The sequence below is a fragment of the Heterodontus francisci genome, unplaced genomic scaffold (genome assembly GCF_036365525.1).
Source record: "Heterodontus francisci isolate sHetFra1 unplaced genomic scaffold, sHetFra1.hap1 HAP1_SCAFFOLD_86, whole genome shotgun sequence".
In the NCBI taxonomy this organism is placed as follows: domain Eukaryota; kingdom Metazoa; phylum Chordata; class Chondrichthyes; order Heterodontiformes; family Heterodontidae; genus Heterodontus; species Heterodontus francisci.
Window position 1 is genome coordinate 1,391,728 of NW_027141093.1, and position 18,762 is coordinate 1,410,489.

Here is an 18,762-nt window from a genome sequence, read left to right on the forward strand (position 1 = left end):
CCCAGTCCCACAGGACCAAATACAACTCAACCGGTAAGCCGTCGCTTCCAGGAGTTTTACTTATCTCGAAGGATTTGATGGCCTTAGTCAGCTCATCCAGAATTAGCGGTTTGTCCAGTCTCTCCCTCCTGCTGTCATCTAAGACCTCTGTGATAGATGACAGTAAGGACTGGGAGGCTCTGCTGTCTGTGGGCTTCGCGTCATACAGCCCAGCACAAAAGGATTTGCTGATCCTTAGTATGTCGGACTGCGAAGACATTACCGAGCCATCCTCTTCCTGCAGGCTGCTGATAACAGAGCTCTCTCTGTGTACCTTTTAGAAGAAGTAACACAAGCACATCTCATCCTGCTCAATGGAGCGGACTCTGGACCGGAAGATGACCTTGTAGGCCTCCGTGGCAAAGAGCGAGGCCTGCTGGCTCTTCACCTCATGAAGGTCCTCCTTAACCTTGACCCCCATCGACTGAAGCCAGAGCAGATTTTGCATACTTTTCTGGAGTCGTGACATTTCCATCTGTCTATCTCTCTCGCCCTCTGAACCCCTTTGAAGATAAAGAACCTCTTGATGTTCTCCTTGATCGCTTCCCACCACTGAACTGGAGACTCAAAGGTGGGGTTTCACGGTCCTCCAACCTTTGTAATCCCTTTTGAGTTCCTCAACATTCTCTGGGGTTAGCAGTGTAGCATTGAGCTTCCATGTCCCCCTGCCAACCCGCTGGTCATCCTGTAAGTGAAAGTCAGCCAGTAAAAGGCAATGCTTGGAGAAGAACACCGGCTTGACGTCGGTGGATCTGACCGTGAAAACACGGGACACAAATAGGAAGTCAATCCTGGAATGGGCAGACCCGTTCGTTCTTGACCATGTGTATCTATGCTGCGCTCTGTCTGCAGGTTTGCTGAAGACGTCGTGCAGTTTGGCATCTTTTACTGTTTCTATTAAGGATCTGGACATAGCATCCAGTTTGCTGTCGTCTCTGCCGGATCATCCAGGTGCATCGATGATGCCTTTGAAGTCACCACCTAGGATGACCGGCCTGGATGTCGCCAGCAGCAGTGGGAGATGCTGGAAGACGGTCAGCTGCTCGCTGCATTGAACCGGGGCATAGACGTCAATCAACGAGAGCGGAGTTTTGTTGTACATTACATCTGCTACGAGGTGATGACCGCCAAATGGTTCTCCAGGACACGGGAAGCATCCAGGAGCTCCCACATAGCACAGGAGGTGGACTCTCGAGGTTGAAGCCCCCTGCCATTCCTTTACGTTCACTGTTTTTCGGCTGCCGCATACGATGATGGGCCAAGTGGTCTCTTTCTCTGCCTGAAACCTTCTATGATTCTATGATTCTATCATGCTCACTAACATTATCCCCTTTTCATATACAGCACCACAGAGAGAGAGAGAATCAGTCCGACCATTCGTAACAGTGTGTCCATATCACACTGTATTACACATTCTCATGTATCATCAGAGACAGTATTAGTAACACAATAAAGTGCATACATATCATCCTAAATAATGGTATCCCAAACATATGTACAGCATTAGAGAGGGAGTGTCAATAGTGCATTTTCTATTCGTGTGTCCATATCACACCCAATAACTGGGTCCCACGTTTTTATAGAGCACTAGAGACAGAGCTGAAAGTGAATAAGTGAGAGAGAGAGAGAGATCCCCATCAGCAGTTACAGGCTGACCTGGAAGCCTCATTTTATCTTGAAAGATCCGTGGGAGACAGACGGTGCAGTCTCATCTCTAACTGACATTGTATCAGAAACAGACACATTATTATTCCTAGACTCTGGGTAACAGTTAGAGAGTGAGGTGAACAATGTTCCAAATTTAACGCTCTTGGCCCTGTTGATCTCTGTAATCTCAGCTCACACCGTTCGATATGACTGTCAGTGAAGGACAGTTTCAATGTGATGACATTAATCTGGGACTGTTACTGTCAGATATTAACTCCTGCGCGATCGCAGCAAACACAGCGACTCCCTCGGAGAATTGCTTTGAGAAGACGGGTGAATGAAGAGCAAACACACTGCAGGGAATGATCTCAAACTGAGCTTCAGAAAGGGGGAATCCCTCAGCTTGAAACGTTTTCTGACCTTTCCCCACAGCCCCAGTTCCTTTGCTCAAACTCGGAGAAAACTGAACTGGGGAAAGTTCCAGTTTATTTTTGTCAATTCCGATGAAGGGTCGCTGACCCGAAACGTTAACTCTGCTTCACTTTTCACAAATACTGCCAGACCTGCTGAGTGGTTCCAGCATTTCTTGTTTTTATTTCAGATTTCCAGCATCCGCAGTATTTTGCTTTTATTCCAATTTATTTTTTTTGTAAATGAGTGGGGAAAGAAGCGCATGCGCGATGCGCCTCCTCCAGCCGTGTCCTTCTGCGTCATTTAATTAGTGAGCGGAAGAAGTTTGTTTGAAACAGACGGGAATGGAGACTTAGAGCCCCGGGGTAAGTGAGTAAACAGCAGTCTCCTTCCAGCAGCACATTGCTTTGAGAGCCCGTCCGCAGAGGGGCTCAGAGATCAGCATTGACGACGGAGCAAGTTCAGGGGGAGTTGGGGGCTGTTTGTAAGAGGCGGAGTGGAGCAGGAACATGGAGTGAGCGCGGAAGGAGAAGCCTTTCTCAGGCTGTTTGTGGACAAGGTAACGGAGACAGAGCAGGAAGAAGCTGCTGTTGAAAATCATTGTTGTTTTCTCTCCTCAAACCTGTCATGCATGTTCATGGTTTAGCTCCAGTTTCATACTGTGTTGTTATTGAGCAGTGAATAGAGGGAATAGAGCCAGACAGTAGGGATGGGGACAGTTATGCAAACAACACCTATTGCTGGCGCCAGGTGAGTAGTGTCAAGGAAACATTTTAAACAGCAGCTGTCGGTTTCCGTTGAACGATTGATCCAAGAGAAGCAAGGAAATGGCAGATACTCTGAACAAGAATTTTTCATCTGTCTTCACAGAAGTAGACACAAAACACATCCCAAGAATAGTAGAAAATCAAGGGGAGTAAGGAGGGGGGAACCTAAAACATCACCAACGCGAGAAAAACATGTTTTTGGAAAACTAATGGGACTAAAGGTTGACAAGTCCCCTGGATCTGATGGCCTACATTCTAAGGTTTAAAAGAAGTGTCTGCATAGATAGTGGATGCATTGGTTGTAATCTTCTTAAATTCCCTAGATCCTGCAACAGTTCCAGTGGATATTAAACTGCATATGTAATGTCCCTGTTCAAGAAATCAGTAAAGAGATTGCAGGCAACGATAGGCCTGTTAGCCTAATGTCTGCCATTGAGAAGATGCTGGAACCAATGATTAAGTCAGTCATCGCAGAAAACATAGAAAAATTGGAGCAGGAGTAGGCCATTCGGCCCTGCTCTGCCATTCAAAAATGATCAAGTCTGATCGTATAATTCAGTACCCTCTTCCCGCTTTCTCCCCATATCCCTTGATCCCGTTTGTATTAAGAAATATATCTATCTCCTTCTTGAATATATTTAATGACTTGGCCTCCACTGCCTTCTGCAGTACAAAATCATGAGAGGTACAGACAGGGTGGATAGCAAGAAGCTTTTTCCCAGAGTGGGAGATTCAATTATTAGGGGTCATGAGTTCAAAGTGAGAGGGGAAAAGTTTAGGGGGATATGCGTGGAAAGTTCTTTACGCAGAGGGTGGTGGGTGCCTGGAACACGTTGCCAGTGGAGGTGGTAGATTTGGACACGATAGCGTCTTTTAAGATGTATCTAGACAGATACATGAATGGGCAGGAAGCAAAGAGATACAGACCCTTAGAAAATAGGCGACATGTTTAGATAGAGGATCTGGATCGGCGCAGGCTTGGAGGGCCGAAGGGCCTGTTCCTGTGCTGTAATTTTCTTTGTAGAGAATTCCACAAGTTCATCACCCTCTGAGTGAAGAAATTTCTCCTCATCTCGGTTCTAAATGGCATACCCATATCCTGAGACCGTGACCCCTGATTCTGGACTCCCCAGCCATCAGGAACATCCTCCCTGCATATAGCCTGACTAGTGCTGTTAGAATTTTATAGGTTTCTATGAGATTCCCTCTCATTGTTCTAAACTCTAGTGAGTATAGGCCTAGTCAACCCAATCTCTCCTCATTGTCAATCCTGCCATCCCAGGAATCAGCCTGGTAAATCTTCTTTGCACTCCCTCCATGGCAAGAACATCCTTCGTCAGATAAGGAGACCAAAACTGCACACAATACTCCAGATGTGCTCTCACCAAAGCCCTGTATAACTGTAGTAAGACTTCCTTGCTCCTGTACTCAAATCCGCTTGCAATGAAGGCCAACATACCATTTGCCTTCCTAACTGCTTGCTGCACCTGAATATTTGCTTTCAGCGACTGGTGTACAAGGACACCCAGGTCTCTTTGCACCTCCCCCTTTCCCAATCTGTCACCATTCAGATAATAATCTGCCTTTCTGTTTTTACAACCGAAGTGAATAACCTCACATTTATCCAAGTTATACTGCATCTGCCATGCATTTGCCCACTCACCCAACTTGTCCAAATTACATTGGAGCCTCTTTGCATACTCCTCACAACTCAGTTTCCTCCTCAGCTTTGTGTCGTCTGCAAACCTGGAAATGTTCCCTCACCCAAGTCATTAATATATATTGTGAATAGCTGGGGCCCAGGCACTGATCCCTGTAGTACGCCACACTTCACTGCCTGCCACCTGGCAAAAGGCCCGTTTATTCCTACTCTCTGTTTCCTGTTTGTCAACCAATTCTCAATCAATGCCAGTATATTACCCCCAATCCCATCTGCTTTAATTTTGCACACGAACCTCTTATGTGGGACCTTATTAAAAGCCTTCTTAAAATCCAGATACAGCACATCCCCTGGTTCTCCTTTATCTATTCTACTAGTTCCATCCTCAAAAAGCTCCAGTAGATTTGTTAAGCAAGATTTCCCTTTCGTTAACCCATGCTGTCTTTGTCCAAACCCGTTTATGCTTTCCAGGTGTTCTGCTACCACATCCTTTATAATAGACTCTCGCACTTTCCCCACTACTGATGTAAGGCTAACTGGTCCGTAATTCCCTGTTTTTTCTCTCCCTCCTTTTTTAAATAGTGAGGTTACATTTGCCACCCTCCAATCTGTCGAACATTTAGTAAATTATAATACAATCATGCAGAGTCAACATGGATTTATGAAAAGGAAATCAAGTTTGACAACATTACTAGCGTTCTTTGAGGATGTAAGAAGCAGGGTAACTGAAGGGGAACCAGTAGATGTAGTGTAGTTGTATTTTGAAAAGGCATTCGCTAAAGTGCCATGCAAAATGTTACTACACAAGGTAAGAGCTCGTGGTGTTAACGGGTAATATATTGTTTATTTTCTTTATTTAGAGATACAGTACTGAAACAGGCCCTTCAGCCACCGAGTCTGTGCTGACCATCAACCACCCATTTATACAAATCCTACATTAATCCCATTACCCTCTCACATCCCCAACTTCCCTCAATTCCCCTACCACCTACCTATACTAGGGGCAATTTATAACGGCCAATTTACCTATCAACCTGCAAGTCTTTGGCTGTGGGAGGAAACCGGAGCACCCAGCGAAAACCCACGCGGTCACAGGGAAAACTTGCAAACTCTGCACAGGTAGTACCCAGAATCGAACCCAGGTCGCTGGTACATGCTTACTAACAAGAAACAGAGAATTAGGATAAATGTGTCATTTTCAGGTTTGCAAACTGGAACTCGTAGAGTGCCACAGGGATCAGTGTTGGGGCCTCAACTACTTCCAGTCTATATTAATGATTTGGATGAAGGGATCGAGTGAATTGTAACTAAATTTGCTGTTGATACAAAGAAAGGTGTGAAAGCAAGTTGTGCGGAGGACACAATGAGTCTGCAAAGAGATAAAGACAAGTTAAGTGTGTGGGAAAAATTTGGCATTTTAAGTATAATGTGGGAAAATGTGAGGTTATCCACTTTGGTATGATGTAGAGAAAAGAAGAATATTATTTAAATAAGGAGAGACTGCAGAATGCTGTGGTATAGAGGGATCTGGGTGTCCTCTTATATGAATCACAAAAAGTTAGCATGGAAGTACAGCAAGTAATTAGGAAGGCTATTGGAATTTTGGCCTTTATTGCAATGGGGATGGAGTAGAAATGTAGGGAAGTCTTGCTACAACTGTACAGCGTGTTGGTGAGACCACGCCTTGAGTGTGTATACAGTTTTGGTCTCCTTATTTAAGGAGGAAAATACTTGCATTGGAGGAAGTTCAGGCAAACATCACTGGGTTGATTCCAGGGATGAAGATGTTGTCTTATGAGGAACGTTTGACCTGGTTGTGCTACACTCATTGGAGTTTAGAAGAATGAGAGGTGATCTTATGAAACATATAAGATACTGAAGGGGCTTGACAGGGTATTTACTGAGATGATGTTTCCCCTCATGAGGGAATCAAGAACTAGGGGGAACAGTTTCAACATAAGGGGGCACCCATTTTCGATGGAATTGAAGAGGAATTTCTTCTCTCAAAGGTTTGTTGTTCTTTGGAATTCTCTACCCAAGAGGATGGTGGAAGCTGGTCATTGAATATATTCAAGGCTGAGTTAGACTGACTTTTGATTTACAAGGGAGTGAAGTGTTATTGGGACAGGCAGGATAGTGGAGTTGAGACTATGATCAGATCTGCTATGATCTTATTAAATGGTGGAACAGACTCGAGTGGCGGAATGGCCTAATCCTGCTCCTAGTTATTATGTTCTTGCATTATAATGCCAGGTGGAATTAAAAACTTGACTTGTGCAAATATCCCTGCTCCAGCAGGTATTCCCATTCATGGAGCAGTGCAGATGTTGGGTTGTTCCTGGCTGCCACTAAATTGTTATAAAACTACCAAAGAAAACCTGATCAGCAGAAGCTGAGTGCTGCAGTGGAATCAGACACTGACACTCTTTGTATTACTGATCATCCTTTGTGGTTGGTCATAATGATTATTAATTGAAATAGTATATTCATGTCTTTTCTAGCTTCCACCTCAATTGATCTTGAGTTACAAGAGATATTTTTCTTTCTTTCTGTCAGCAAATACTTGAAGGAACCAGAAGGATTGTGATGATTCCCCGGCACAAGGATATGTACAGTCCACTCCTTCTAACACAGAGTAGGTACATTATCACTCCCAGAGCTCAGAGACACAGACAGGCCATGAGTTTCACAGTCACAGAGAGCAGAAGCAGTCAGACTCACACTGATCCCAAGTTCCAGAGACACATTTTCAATCCAGCAGGCAATCAAACAAAGCAGGAGAGGCAGAAGTTGTTTCCAATTCACCCCAACTCAGTACTGCTGAAAGCTAGGTACATCAATCTTAGTTCAAAATCACACCCACTATCATATTGAAAAGCACCGGATCAATCCCACAAGAGTGCACCCTAAGCTACAAATTAAATATGAGGTAGAGCAGCTGATGGAAAGGTACAGAATGAATCCTAATAATGTAGCCCAGGCTGCAGACTGAGTGACAGATTACAATGTAGTACAAACATCTGATACAGTATCAAAAGGAAAGTTACAGTATTATGTCAATTAGTGCACACTGCACTACACATTACATACCAATCCAATAATCTCTCTAAGAGCTGTACTGAATGATATCTTATCAATTGAATGATTCTGATTATACTGAGCATGCCATGTGTGAGTTTGAAATATATATTGTCATTCACAGAAGTGTTCAGACTGTTACACACTAAATAATAGTCCAAAAAGCTCAAACTACAACTCAGTAATACACACAGTTAAAATGTGCAGTGATCTATATTTTAAAATACTAGTGAGACAAGAAAATAGTGATACATTATGGCATTAAACAAATAGTTCTCAATACCATCCCGTAGATACATATTAAGTACAGGTACAGAAGAATTCCACACTCATACAGCACCAGCGTCACATAGATACAGAATGTACACTTGCAGACATAACCAGCAGCTGAGAGGTACAAAATTAATCCCACTGTAATGGACTGGCCAAGAGACAGACACATAAAAAATGAATTGTAACGCATATTTCGTACCAGCGACTGCCAAATGCAAAATGAACCGTGGATATGCGCACGCAGACTGTACCAGAAACTGACTGATACAGAATGAGACCCATACTCATACGTGGTACCAGAGGCTAACAAGTAAAGAATAAATACAATATACACTTCCAGTACCAGAAAATAATATATGCATAACAGATATCACTCACGTACATTAGCAGAGATTGACAGACAACAGAATGAATCCCACAATCTCATTCAGTACCAGATACTGACAGGTACAGAATGAATCCCATACACACTGTACTCGGCACTGAAAGACATAGGAGGAATTGCACATTCACATACAATAGAAAACACTGACAGATACTGTAGGAGTCACATGCTCACAGTCAGTACCAGATACTGTTGAAAAGAGAGTTAATCCCACACTTGCATTCATTGCGAGAGACTGACGGATACATAAAGGATATCGACACTCACATGGAGTAACAGAGACTGACATGCAGAACTTGAACCACACATATGCACAGTACCAAAGTCTGAAAGGTATTGAGTCAATCCCATAATCAGATACAGTGTCAAAGACTGACAGGCACATTCGAGTTCACGTGGCTAGAATACCAGAGATTTTCACGTACAGAATGAACCTTATTTCTCATTCAGTCTGGATACTGATAGATGCACAATGAATCCTACAATCATACTCGATACCAAGTTCAGACAGACACCATATATATTCCCCTCTTATTCACAGTATCATAGACTGACAGGCACAGAGTGAGTCACAAAATCAATTAATTTCAGAGACCAGCAGGTAGAGAATTAATCTCACTCTCACAGAAAGAACCAGAGATTGACAGATATACAGTGAGACCATAAAATGACTCACATACAATGACAGACACATAATTAAAACCACTGGCATATATAGTACCTTAGACTGACACATAGAGAATGAACCATACAGTCACATTCTGACTGTAAGATTGATGCATACACAATGAATCTCACACTCACATTTAGTTCTGAACACTGACAGATACCGAATGATATCCACATTCACCCACAGTAGCAGATAGATACAGAAGCTGCCACACATTCACATACAATACTCATGATTGACATACAGAATGAATCAAACAATCACATTTAGTTTCATAGACTGACACTGAAATAATTTCACACTCAGACACAGTACCACAGACAGACAGATGTAGAATTAAACTCGCTGTCACATAATGTACCAGTAAGTGTGTCAAAATTAATCTCATACAGTACAAAAGATGGATTGAATTTGTCCCACACTCAATGTAATAGGTTTTAAGCAAGTGAAGCGGGGGTGGGGGGAGGTGGGGAAGAGAACAAAAGGGAAGGTGTGTAATCGGGCAGAGGGCAGGAGAGATTAACTGACAAGGAGGTCATGGGGCAAAGGGAGTGTGCTAATGGTGTAGTGAAAGACAAAATATTAGTGCAGAGAGAGTGTTAATGACAGAATAATCAATAGGTCTGTCCAAAAGCACATACTTGAAAAACCAAGTTTAAAAAAAATGATAAAATAAAATAATAAAAAGGGTTGAGAGCCCTGTCAACCACAGTGAGGGGGAAATCGGAAACGAAGATGATGAAATTTTCCAGTTCGGAGAGGGAGCAGGAAATGACACTGATCCAGTCATCATTGTACCGGAAAAAGAGCTGGGGGTGGGGTCCTGAGTAGGACTGGAAAAAAGAATGTTTGACATACCTGACAAAAAGACAGGCATAACCATTTACAGAGATAGGGCACAAAGAATCATCATGGAAAGAGGCATGAGCTTCAAATCCAAAGCTGAAGTGACAGGATCAGAGGAACAGCTGTTTGTTCTGCAGTGTGGACTTCGGTCAGATCTGTAAACAAGCAGTTCCACAACAAAGGGAGAGAACTCAAAAATTAGATTTCTGTCTTTCAGGAATATTGCCGGGAAGCACTTTTTCACACAAAGAGTAGTGGGAACCTGGAATTCTCTCCGAAAAATCAGATAAACCTGAGGGTCAATTGACAATTTCCAAACTGAGATTGAGAGATGTTTATCCAGTGATGGTCTGAGGGTTTATGAAATCACAGCAGGTAGCTGGAGTTAAGATACAGGTGAGCCAGGATCTAATTGAAAGGTGCAGCAGGCTCGAGGGGCTGAATGGCCTACCCCCATTTCTATGTTCCTATGGCTGCAACAGGGCAGAAACAGCTGCGAACATACGTTGCATTTCATATTTAACAGCAAAAATACCAGCAGTCAGGAGCTGAAAAGGGAAAGATGACCCCTCGATGACCTGAGAATAAGTACAGAATGGCCTCCTTCAGAACTGGTGATTTTATCAGGATAAGATGCCGAACATTAGAAATTAATCCAACGGGAATCGCCATCCTCCGCCTCCAGGAATTGGACAATATAATGCTGGGATGTGGGAGTTTGGTTTGGGCAGGGGGTTGGCTGTGACACCACGAACACTCCCTCTCCACCTCCTCACTCCATCACCCCACCCCCTTCCCCTCTCCATGGGACCCTGGCATCATCCGATCCACAGATACTTTCCAGCAGACATCGCTGGGGAGTGACCGGAGTCCTGGTTCTCTGTCTCCATTTTCCCTGTCCCACCCATGGCCACTGAGGCTCCTCTCCCCCCACCCACCCTGAGAGCAACTAACCCACCTTGTCCATAAATTTAAACTGGAAAAGTGTCTCGTCAAGAGCAGGAGCAGAGGGGAGGCTGTAACCTATCAGAGAGGATTGTGTTCCTAAATCCCCAACTCTTCTTGCCATGTTTCCGTTCAATGTCCACACTCTCTCCTTGGTCTGTCCCTGGAGACCTGTCATATCACGATTCTCTCCAGGGAATTTCGAAAGATATTTCCCCCATCCCTCCAGGATTGGCCTGGAGTCTCCAGCACTCCCTCCATTGCAGTACTTTCTGAAATACTACCCGTGCCATGTAATAGTCAAGAGAGACAGTGGGGAACTAGGCAGATCAACAGGATGTCTGGCAGATTCAGTGTGAGGCGGTAACACTGCCGGGTAAAGGCCGCTTTCCAACTCCAATCTTAACACAGGAGATTCCCCAAACAGCTGCAATAAGGTGTTTGTAAACTGCTGGAAGAGGATGTGTGTGGAAATGGTGATGTTACTGAGTAGGTTATTTGTTATAGAATGGACTGTGTTTAGGTGAGAATATTACTGAGTGTTAATTGTAGCGGAACCATATTTAAAAGCTCCGGCTTTATGGAAAGCCTTGACTATGAAGGCCGAGTTGGAAGGGTTTGTGTGGAGAGCTGGGTTTCGGTTCCACTGTTAATAAAGGGTTTGAAATTGGCGAACCGGAGGAAACTGGAGGTGGAGCTGAATGATGAGGGGCCGTTCTCTCTCTGTCTGTCACTCTGGGTGTCTCCTCCCCATCTGCTCTCTGTTCAATCTTCAATCTGTCTCCTCCCCTTCCTGCTCTCTGCCCTTCTCAGGCAGGTCCGGGCGGTCTGTGTAAAGTAGAGCCTGCAAGAGTCTGCTTCTTATATTGTGTAGTGATCTGAGTGAATAATCATCATGTCTGGCAGAGGTAAAGGAGGCAAAGGACTGGGCAAAGGGGGAGCAAAGCGGCACCGCAAAGTGCTTCGTGATAATATCCAGGGCATCACCAAACCAGCAATCCGCCGCCGAGCTCGCCGTGGCGGTGTCAAGCGGATCTCGGGTTTGATCTATGAGGAGACTCGCGGGGTGTTGAAGGTTTTCCTGGAGAATGTGATCAGGGATGCGGTCACCTACACTGAGCACGCCAAGCGCAAGACGGTCACTGCCATGGATGTGGTGTACGCTCTGAAACGGCAGGGCCGCACTCTCCACGGATTCGGCAGTTGAACAATTTGACCCTTTCCAGCAAACACAAAACAAAGGCTCTTCGAAGAGCCACCCACCGCCTCACAGAGAGAGCAGTGACCGAGAAATGGGAGCTGGGATAGGCTGTTTAGAACAGTTCAATCAATCTGAAATATTTCAGATTTCCAGCATTCGCAGTATTTTACTTTTAATTCTTTGTTCAATCAATCTGCTGTGTTCGGGATGAAAAAAACTGGAATCCCCGAATTTGACATTTCATTTGCAGCAAGGATGTGCAGTGGATTTGATTTTCTAAACGGGCTGTGTAAACAGTGCCTGAGGCTCTACAGTTAGTTATTTCCCCAGTCCACACATGCCCTCAGTGAAAAGCCACATCACTCCTCCAGAATCACTCATTGTTTTCATAGAATTTCAAAATGATTTCGCTGCAATGAGGGAATCCGAGAGTTTTGCAGCAGCCGTTAAATCGTTCACTGGAACCAAACCCACTTGTGATGTTATTTCTCCCGAGACGGTGTTTCCTGCACTGAAACTGACAGGGTTTGTGAAACTGATCAGTTTCAGCTCAGTCATTCAGGGACCTGGAATTCCCGCAATTTGAGCCCGCGCCATCCAGAGCCCACTTCTGATTGGTCACCCTCTTCTCATTCACATGTCTTAACCAATCGCAGAGCTTCGAATTCGGAAATACAACAAATCACTGGCTTAAATTGGCAGAAAGTTTGAATTCGAAAAAGCCGCCAATTTCAGTGTCGGAAAGAAGCGAATTAATGGTAAATCTGGCGTTAGTTTAAAGCTGTTCGTAAAATCGGGCCAGGACTTTGTGCTGATAAAAGCGGAATAAAAAAAGCTTTTGATGGATTATATATATTACAAAGTTTTAATCTGTAATTTTTTTGTCTACTTATCTGTACACGGCGGTAAGACTCTATTCAGCAATCTGTAACGGGACAAATAACTCACTCAGTGTGGAAGTAATAAATTAGACAGGCTTTGGGGTGACAGTGAGAAATCACTGAAACAGATGCTTAAACATTTGAAATAGTTCTCATTCGGTCCTGTTACTGGCATTCTGGAATCAGACAGTAACCAGCCCTTTCACAGAGACTGTGGGTGGCTCTGAAAAGAGCCTTTGGTTTATTAGGTGACATTTTGGCCGCTTTACTTTTTCTGGGAACTCTGAGCGCTGGTTTTCTTCGGCAGCAGCACGGCTTGGATATTAGGCAGCACCCCACCCTGAGCGATAGTCACTCCCCCCAGCAACTTGTTGAGCTCCTCATCGTTGCGGACGGCCAACTGCAGGTGTCTGGGGATGATGCGGCTCTTCTTGTTGTCCCGGGCCGCGTTACCGGCCAGCTCGAGGATTTCAGCAGTCAGATACTCAAGCACAGCAGCCAGATAGACCGGGGCTCCGGCACCCACACGCTCAGCATAGTTGCCCTTTCTCAGGAGCCTGTGAACACGGCCCACCGGGAACTGCAATCCAGCCCGGGAGGAGCGAGACTTGGCCTTGGCCCGAGCTTTGCCGCTGGTCTTTCCTCTTCCAGACATTTCCACAATCTCGCAAATACTTTCACAAAGAATGGATAATTTCCGCCGCATTTACTTTACTTATAGACTGAAAACTCTCCCCATTGGCCGGTACTTAATTCACCTCATTTGCCTATATTCATCACCAATCAGGTCACTGACAACAGAAGAGGGCGGGGTTTACCGCCAAAACATCAGAAGCAGAAAATTTATCAATTTCAAAAAGACCGCCAATTTCATTGTCAGAAAGGAGCGGATTAAAATAAATTTCATCCTTCGTCAAATATTTAAAATCCCTTCTCTTTATTTTGTTTTATTCAACTTTTTCCGTCACGAATTACAGACGCGGGTTTAAAATGTTATTTAAATTGTGGATCATTCTACAATTGCTTTCAAACTGTCCCGGGAGGTACTAAATCCCTGTTCACAGCATTTCCCTGAAGGGAAACATTCAGTTTATCTTCAATCAGAGCCCAGTGTCCTTCTCTGAAAAGAGGAAGCAGGATCGAGTCCTCAAACTGCCCTTAGTCTGCTGTGTAATAATCCCATTCCGTGCTGTTACACTGCGGAGAGTTACTGTTAATAAAATGATGAATCAGTTCACATTTCAGGAACAGAGTGAAGGGACTGAGGTCTGACCCTTACCGCTGAAAGCAGCTGTTAATGATGTCATTCAGGGGCTGTGCAAAACCACAATAACAGCTTTAAGCAAAAAAGTAAAGGCGGATGAGCGGATTATGGGTTTTCGTTCGGTTTATGGGACAGCAGACAAAAACACAGCAGTGGCACATTTATTATGTTAAACATTGTCTGAAAATGATTTCATAGAGATGTTCGGATGCAGCTTTTTCAGAGAGATTGTGGGTGGCTCTTAAAAGAGCCGTTGTGTTTGGGATGTTATTCAGTCCATTGTGCAGTTTTACTTGGAGCTGGTGTACTTGGTCACCGCCTTTGTCCCTTCCGACACGGCGTGCTTGGCCAGCTCCCCGGGCAGCAGCAGGCGGTCTGGATCTCCCGGGAGCTGATGGTGCTGCGCTTGTTGTAATGGGCCAGGCGGGAAGCCTCACCCGCGATGCGCTCGAAAATATCGTTCACAAACGAGTTCATGATGCTCATGGCCTTGGAGGAGATGCCGGTGTCGGGGTGAACCTGCTTCATCACTTTGCAGATGTAGATGGAGTAACTCTCCTTCCTCGACTTTCTCCGCTTCTTGCCGCCCTTTGCTGACGGTTTATTTAAGGTTTTCTTGACGCCCTTCTTAGCAGCTTCTTTCTTCTTCTCCTCAACCATCTTCAGTTTCAATTTCAGACTCAGAAATAAACCAAACCCCTTCCGAGTGCGGATTAAATAGACAATCCCACAGCTCTATGCTAATGAGGGATGGGGAGAAGTAAAGATTGTGATTGGGTGATTTGGAAAGATGTCCCAACGATTTAATATTGTAATTCGACATTTGGTCTCTTTCGCCATCCAATCAGATTAAATATTTGCAACCAATCACAAATTCCCGTACTGCAATCAGGAAGTATATTGCACAAAGACTCTCTCCAGCCCCAGTTAAAATTGAAAGAGCTGCTCCCTGTGTGGAGCTTCCTGGAAATGTCCTGGCAGTTGTTGGGAGGACACTTATTGACTGATTCTGTGTCGTTGTGTCTCTGCTATTGCATGTGAGTGTGCAATTAATTTCATTTTTAATCTCGGCTACTGTGTTTGAGTGTTTGATGTAATTTGGTAACTCAGTCTCTGGTGCTGTATGGATTCATTCTGTCTCTGTCAGGTACTGTGTTTGAGTGTGAGGAGATGAGGTGGAGTGTTGCGGCAAGGAAGATGGAAAAGAGCATTGGTGCGATGACAGCCTTACTTGACCCCAGTTTGCACTCGGATTGGGTCATTGATAGATCCGTTGGCAAGGATTACAGATTGCATGTCGTAGTGCAGTATGTTTGAGGAGGACATTCCATAATCCCTCTCGGTTGGTAGAGTCGAAGGCCTTTGTCAGGTCAGAGAAGGCCATGGATAAAGGTTGCTGCTGCTCCCTACATTTTCTTGAAGTTGTCTTGCTGTGAAGATTATGTTCACTGTGCCTGTTGATGGACAGAATCCACATTGTGATTCCAGTAGGAGCTCTTCAGCCACGGGGAGGAGGCAGTTGAGAAGGACTCTTGTGATGACCTTCCCTGTGGTGGACAGCAGGGATACCCCTCTATAGTTAACACAGTCGGTCATAGAACATAGAACATAGAACATAGAACATACAGCACAGAACAGGCCCTTCGGCCCACAATGTTGTGCCGATCCTTTGTCCTCTGTCAAGGACAATTTAATCTATACCCCATCATTCTCCTTTATCCATATACCTATCCAAAAGCCTTTTGAAAGTCCCTAAAGTTTCTGACTCAACAACTTCCCCGGGCAAGGCATTCCATGCCTCGACCACTCTCTGGGTAAAGAACCTTCCCCTGACATCCCCCTTATATCTCCCACCCTTCACCTTAAATTTATGACCCCTTGTAACGCTTTGCTCCACCCGGGGAAAAAGTTTCTGACTGTCTACCCTATCTATTCCCCTGATCATCTTATAAACCTCTATCATGTCACCCCTCATCCTTCTCCTTTCTAATGAGAAGAGGCCTAGAATGTTCAGCCTTTCCTCGTAAGACTTATTCTCCATTCCAGGCAACATCCTGGTAAATCTCCTCTGCACCCTCTCCAAGGCTTCCACATCCTTCCTAAAATGAGGCGACCAGAACTGCACACAGTACTCCAAATGAGGCCTTACCAAGGTCCTGTACAGCTGCATCATCACCTCACGGCTCTTAAATTCAATCCCTCTGCTAATGAACGCTAACACCCCATATGCCTTCTTCACAGCCCTATCCACTTGAGTTGCAACTTTCAATGATCTATGCACATAGACCCCAAGGTCTCTCTGCTCCTCCACATGCCCAAGAACCCTACCGTTAACCCAGTATTTTGCATTCATGTTTGTCCTTCCAAAATGGACGACCTCACACTTTTCAGGGTTAAACTCCATCTGCCACTTTTCAGCCCAGCACTGCAACCTATCCAAGTCCCTTTGCAGACGACAATAGCCCTCCTCGGTATCCACAACTCCACCAACCTTTGTATCATCTGCAAATTTACTGACCCACCCTTCGACTTCCTCATCCAAGTCGTTAATAAAAATCACAAACAGGAGAGGACCCAGAACTGATCCCTGCGGCACGCCACTGGTAACTGGGCTCCAGGCTGAGTATTTACCATCTAAGACCACTCTCTGCCTTCTATCAGTTAGCCAATTCTTAATCCAACTGGCCACATTCCCCACTATCCCATGCCTCCTGACTTTCTCCATAAGTCTACCATGGGGGACCTTATCAAATGCCTTACTAAAATCCATGTACACCACATCCACTGGTTTACCCTCATCCACTTGCTTGGTCACCTGCTCAAAGAATTCAATCAGGCTTGTGAGGCAAGACCTACCCCTCACAAAACCGTGCTGACTGTCCCGAATCAAGCAGTGTCTTTCCAGATGCTCAGAAATCCTATCCCTCAGCACCTTTTCCATCAACTTGCCTACCACCGAAGTAAGACTAACTGGCCTGTAATTCCCAGGGTTGTTCCTATTCCCTTTCTTGAACAGGGGCACAACATTTGCCACCCTCCAATCACCTGGTACCACCCCCGTCAGCAGAGAAGATGAAAAGATCATTGCCAGCGGCTCTGCAATTTCATCCCTTGCTTCCCATAACATCCTTGGATATACCCCGTCAGGCCCGGGAGACTTGTCTATCTTCAAGTTATTCAAAAACCCCAACACATCTTCCCTCCTAACGAGCACTTCCTCGAGCTTACCAGTCTGCTTCCCACCGTCCTCTTCAGTAATACACCCCTTCTCATTCGTAAATACCGAAGAGAAGTACTCATTCAAAACCTCACTTATCTCTTCCGGCTCAACACACAGTCTCCCGCTATTGTCCTTGACCGGTCATGTCAACTTTTTAAAAAGATGATCACAATTACCGCATCGCGGAGGTCCCCTGACATGCTCTCCTCCTTCTAGATGAGGGAAATGAGACATGTATTTGTGTCGAGTGTTTCTCTGCCATATTTTAGAATTTTGATGTGAATTCTATCTATTCTGGCAGTCTTATTGTTTTTTGGCTGTCCATCTCTAACGTCATGTGTGAATGTGGGATTCATTCTGTACCTGTCACTCACTGGTACTTTGTGTAAGTGTGAGATACATTCTGTATCTGGCAGTCTTCGGTATTGTATGTGAGTGTGGAATACATTCTGTCAGTGGCACTGTGTGTGAGTATTTGATTCATTCTGTCAGTCTCTGGAATGTTATGTGATTTGGGACTTAGTCTGAATCTGTCAGTGGTTCTGTATGTGTGGAATTCAAGCTATATCTGTCAGTATCTCAGTGTGTGTGTGAGTTCATTCTTTATCTGTCAGTCTCTGGTGATTTACGTGAGTTTGGCAGTCACTGAATCTGCCAGGTACTGTAGGAGTATTTGAGAATGATTTTGTATGTGTCAGTCTTTGCTACTACATAGGAGTGTGGGATTAATTCTGTATCTGTCAGCCTTTGGTAGTGTGTGTGATTGTGGGATGAATTAATTCGCAGTCATTGGTGCCCAGTATGAATGTGGAAATCATTCTGTAACTCAGTCTGATATTGTTATGTGAGGGTGGGAATCACGTGTATCTTTCTATCCCGGGTGCTGACTGTGAGCATGGGATTCATTCTGTACCTGTCGGTGGTACTGTATCTATCTGTGGGATTAATTCTGTACCTTTCAGTCACTGGTATTGTGTATGAAAGTGGGATTAATTCTAGATCCGCCACACATTGGTTGTGTGTGTGTGTGTGTGTGTGTGTGTGTGTGTGTGTGTGTGTGTGTGTGGAAGAACATAAGAAGATACGAAATAGGACAGGAGTAGACCATTTGGCCCATCAAGCCTGCTCTGCCACTCAATAAGATCATGGCTGTTCTGATTGTGGCCATAACTTCACTTTCCTGCCTGCCCCCATAACCATTGACTCTGTTGTCGATCAAAAACCTGTCTATCGCTGCGTTGAATATATTCAATGACACAGCCTCCACAGTCCTCTGGAGAGCAGAATTCCAAAGATTAACAACACTCTCAGAGAAGAAATTCCTCCTCATCTCCTTCTTGAAAGAGAGACTGCTTATCTTAAACTCTGGCCCCTAATTCTATAATCCCCCACAAGGAGAAACATCCTCTCAGCATCTACCTGTCCAGCCCACTGAGAATCTTACAGGTTTCAATAAGATCACCACTCAATCTTCT

At 44.7% G+C, this 18,762-nt stretch overlaps 1 protein-coding gene across 1 annotated transcript; it reads left to right on the forward strand.

The window, feature by feature from the left end:
- The first annotated feature begins 11,616 nt into the window (after positions 1–11,616).
- On the forward strand, positions 11,617–11,928 carry LOC137362015 (histone H4-like). Its single transcript, XM_068026598.1, has one exon. The coding sequence runs from the start codon at positions 11,617–11,619 to the stop codon at positions 11,926–11,928; it is 312 nt and encodes a 103-aa protein (XP_067882699.1).
- Positions 11,929–18,762: the final 6,834 nt, after the last annotated feature.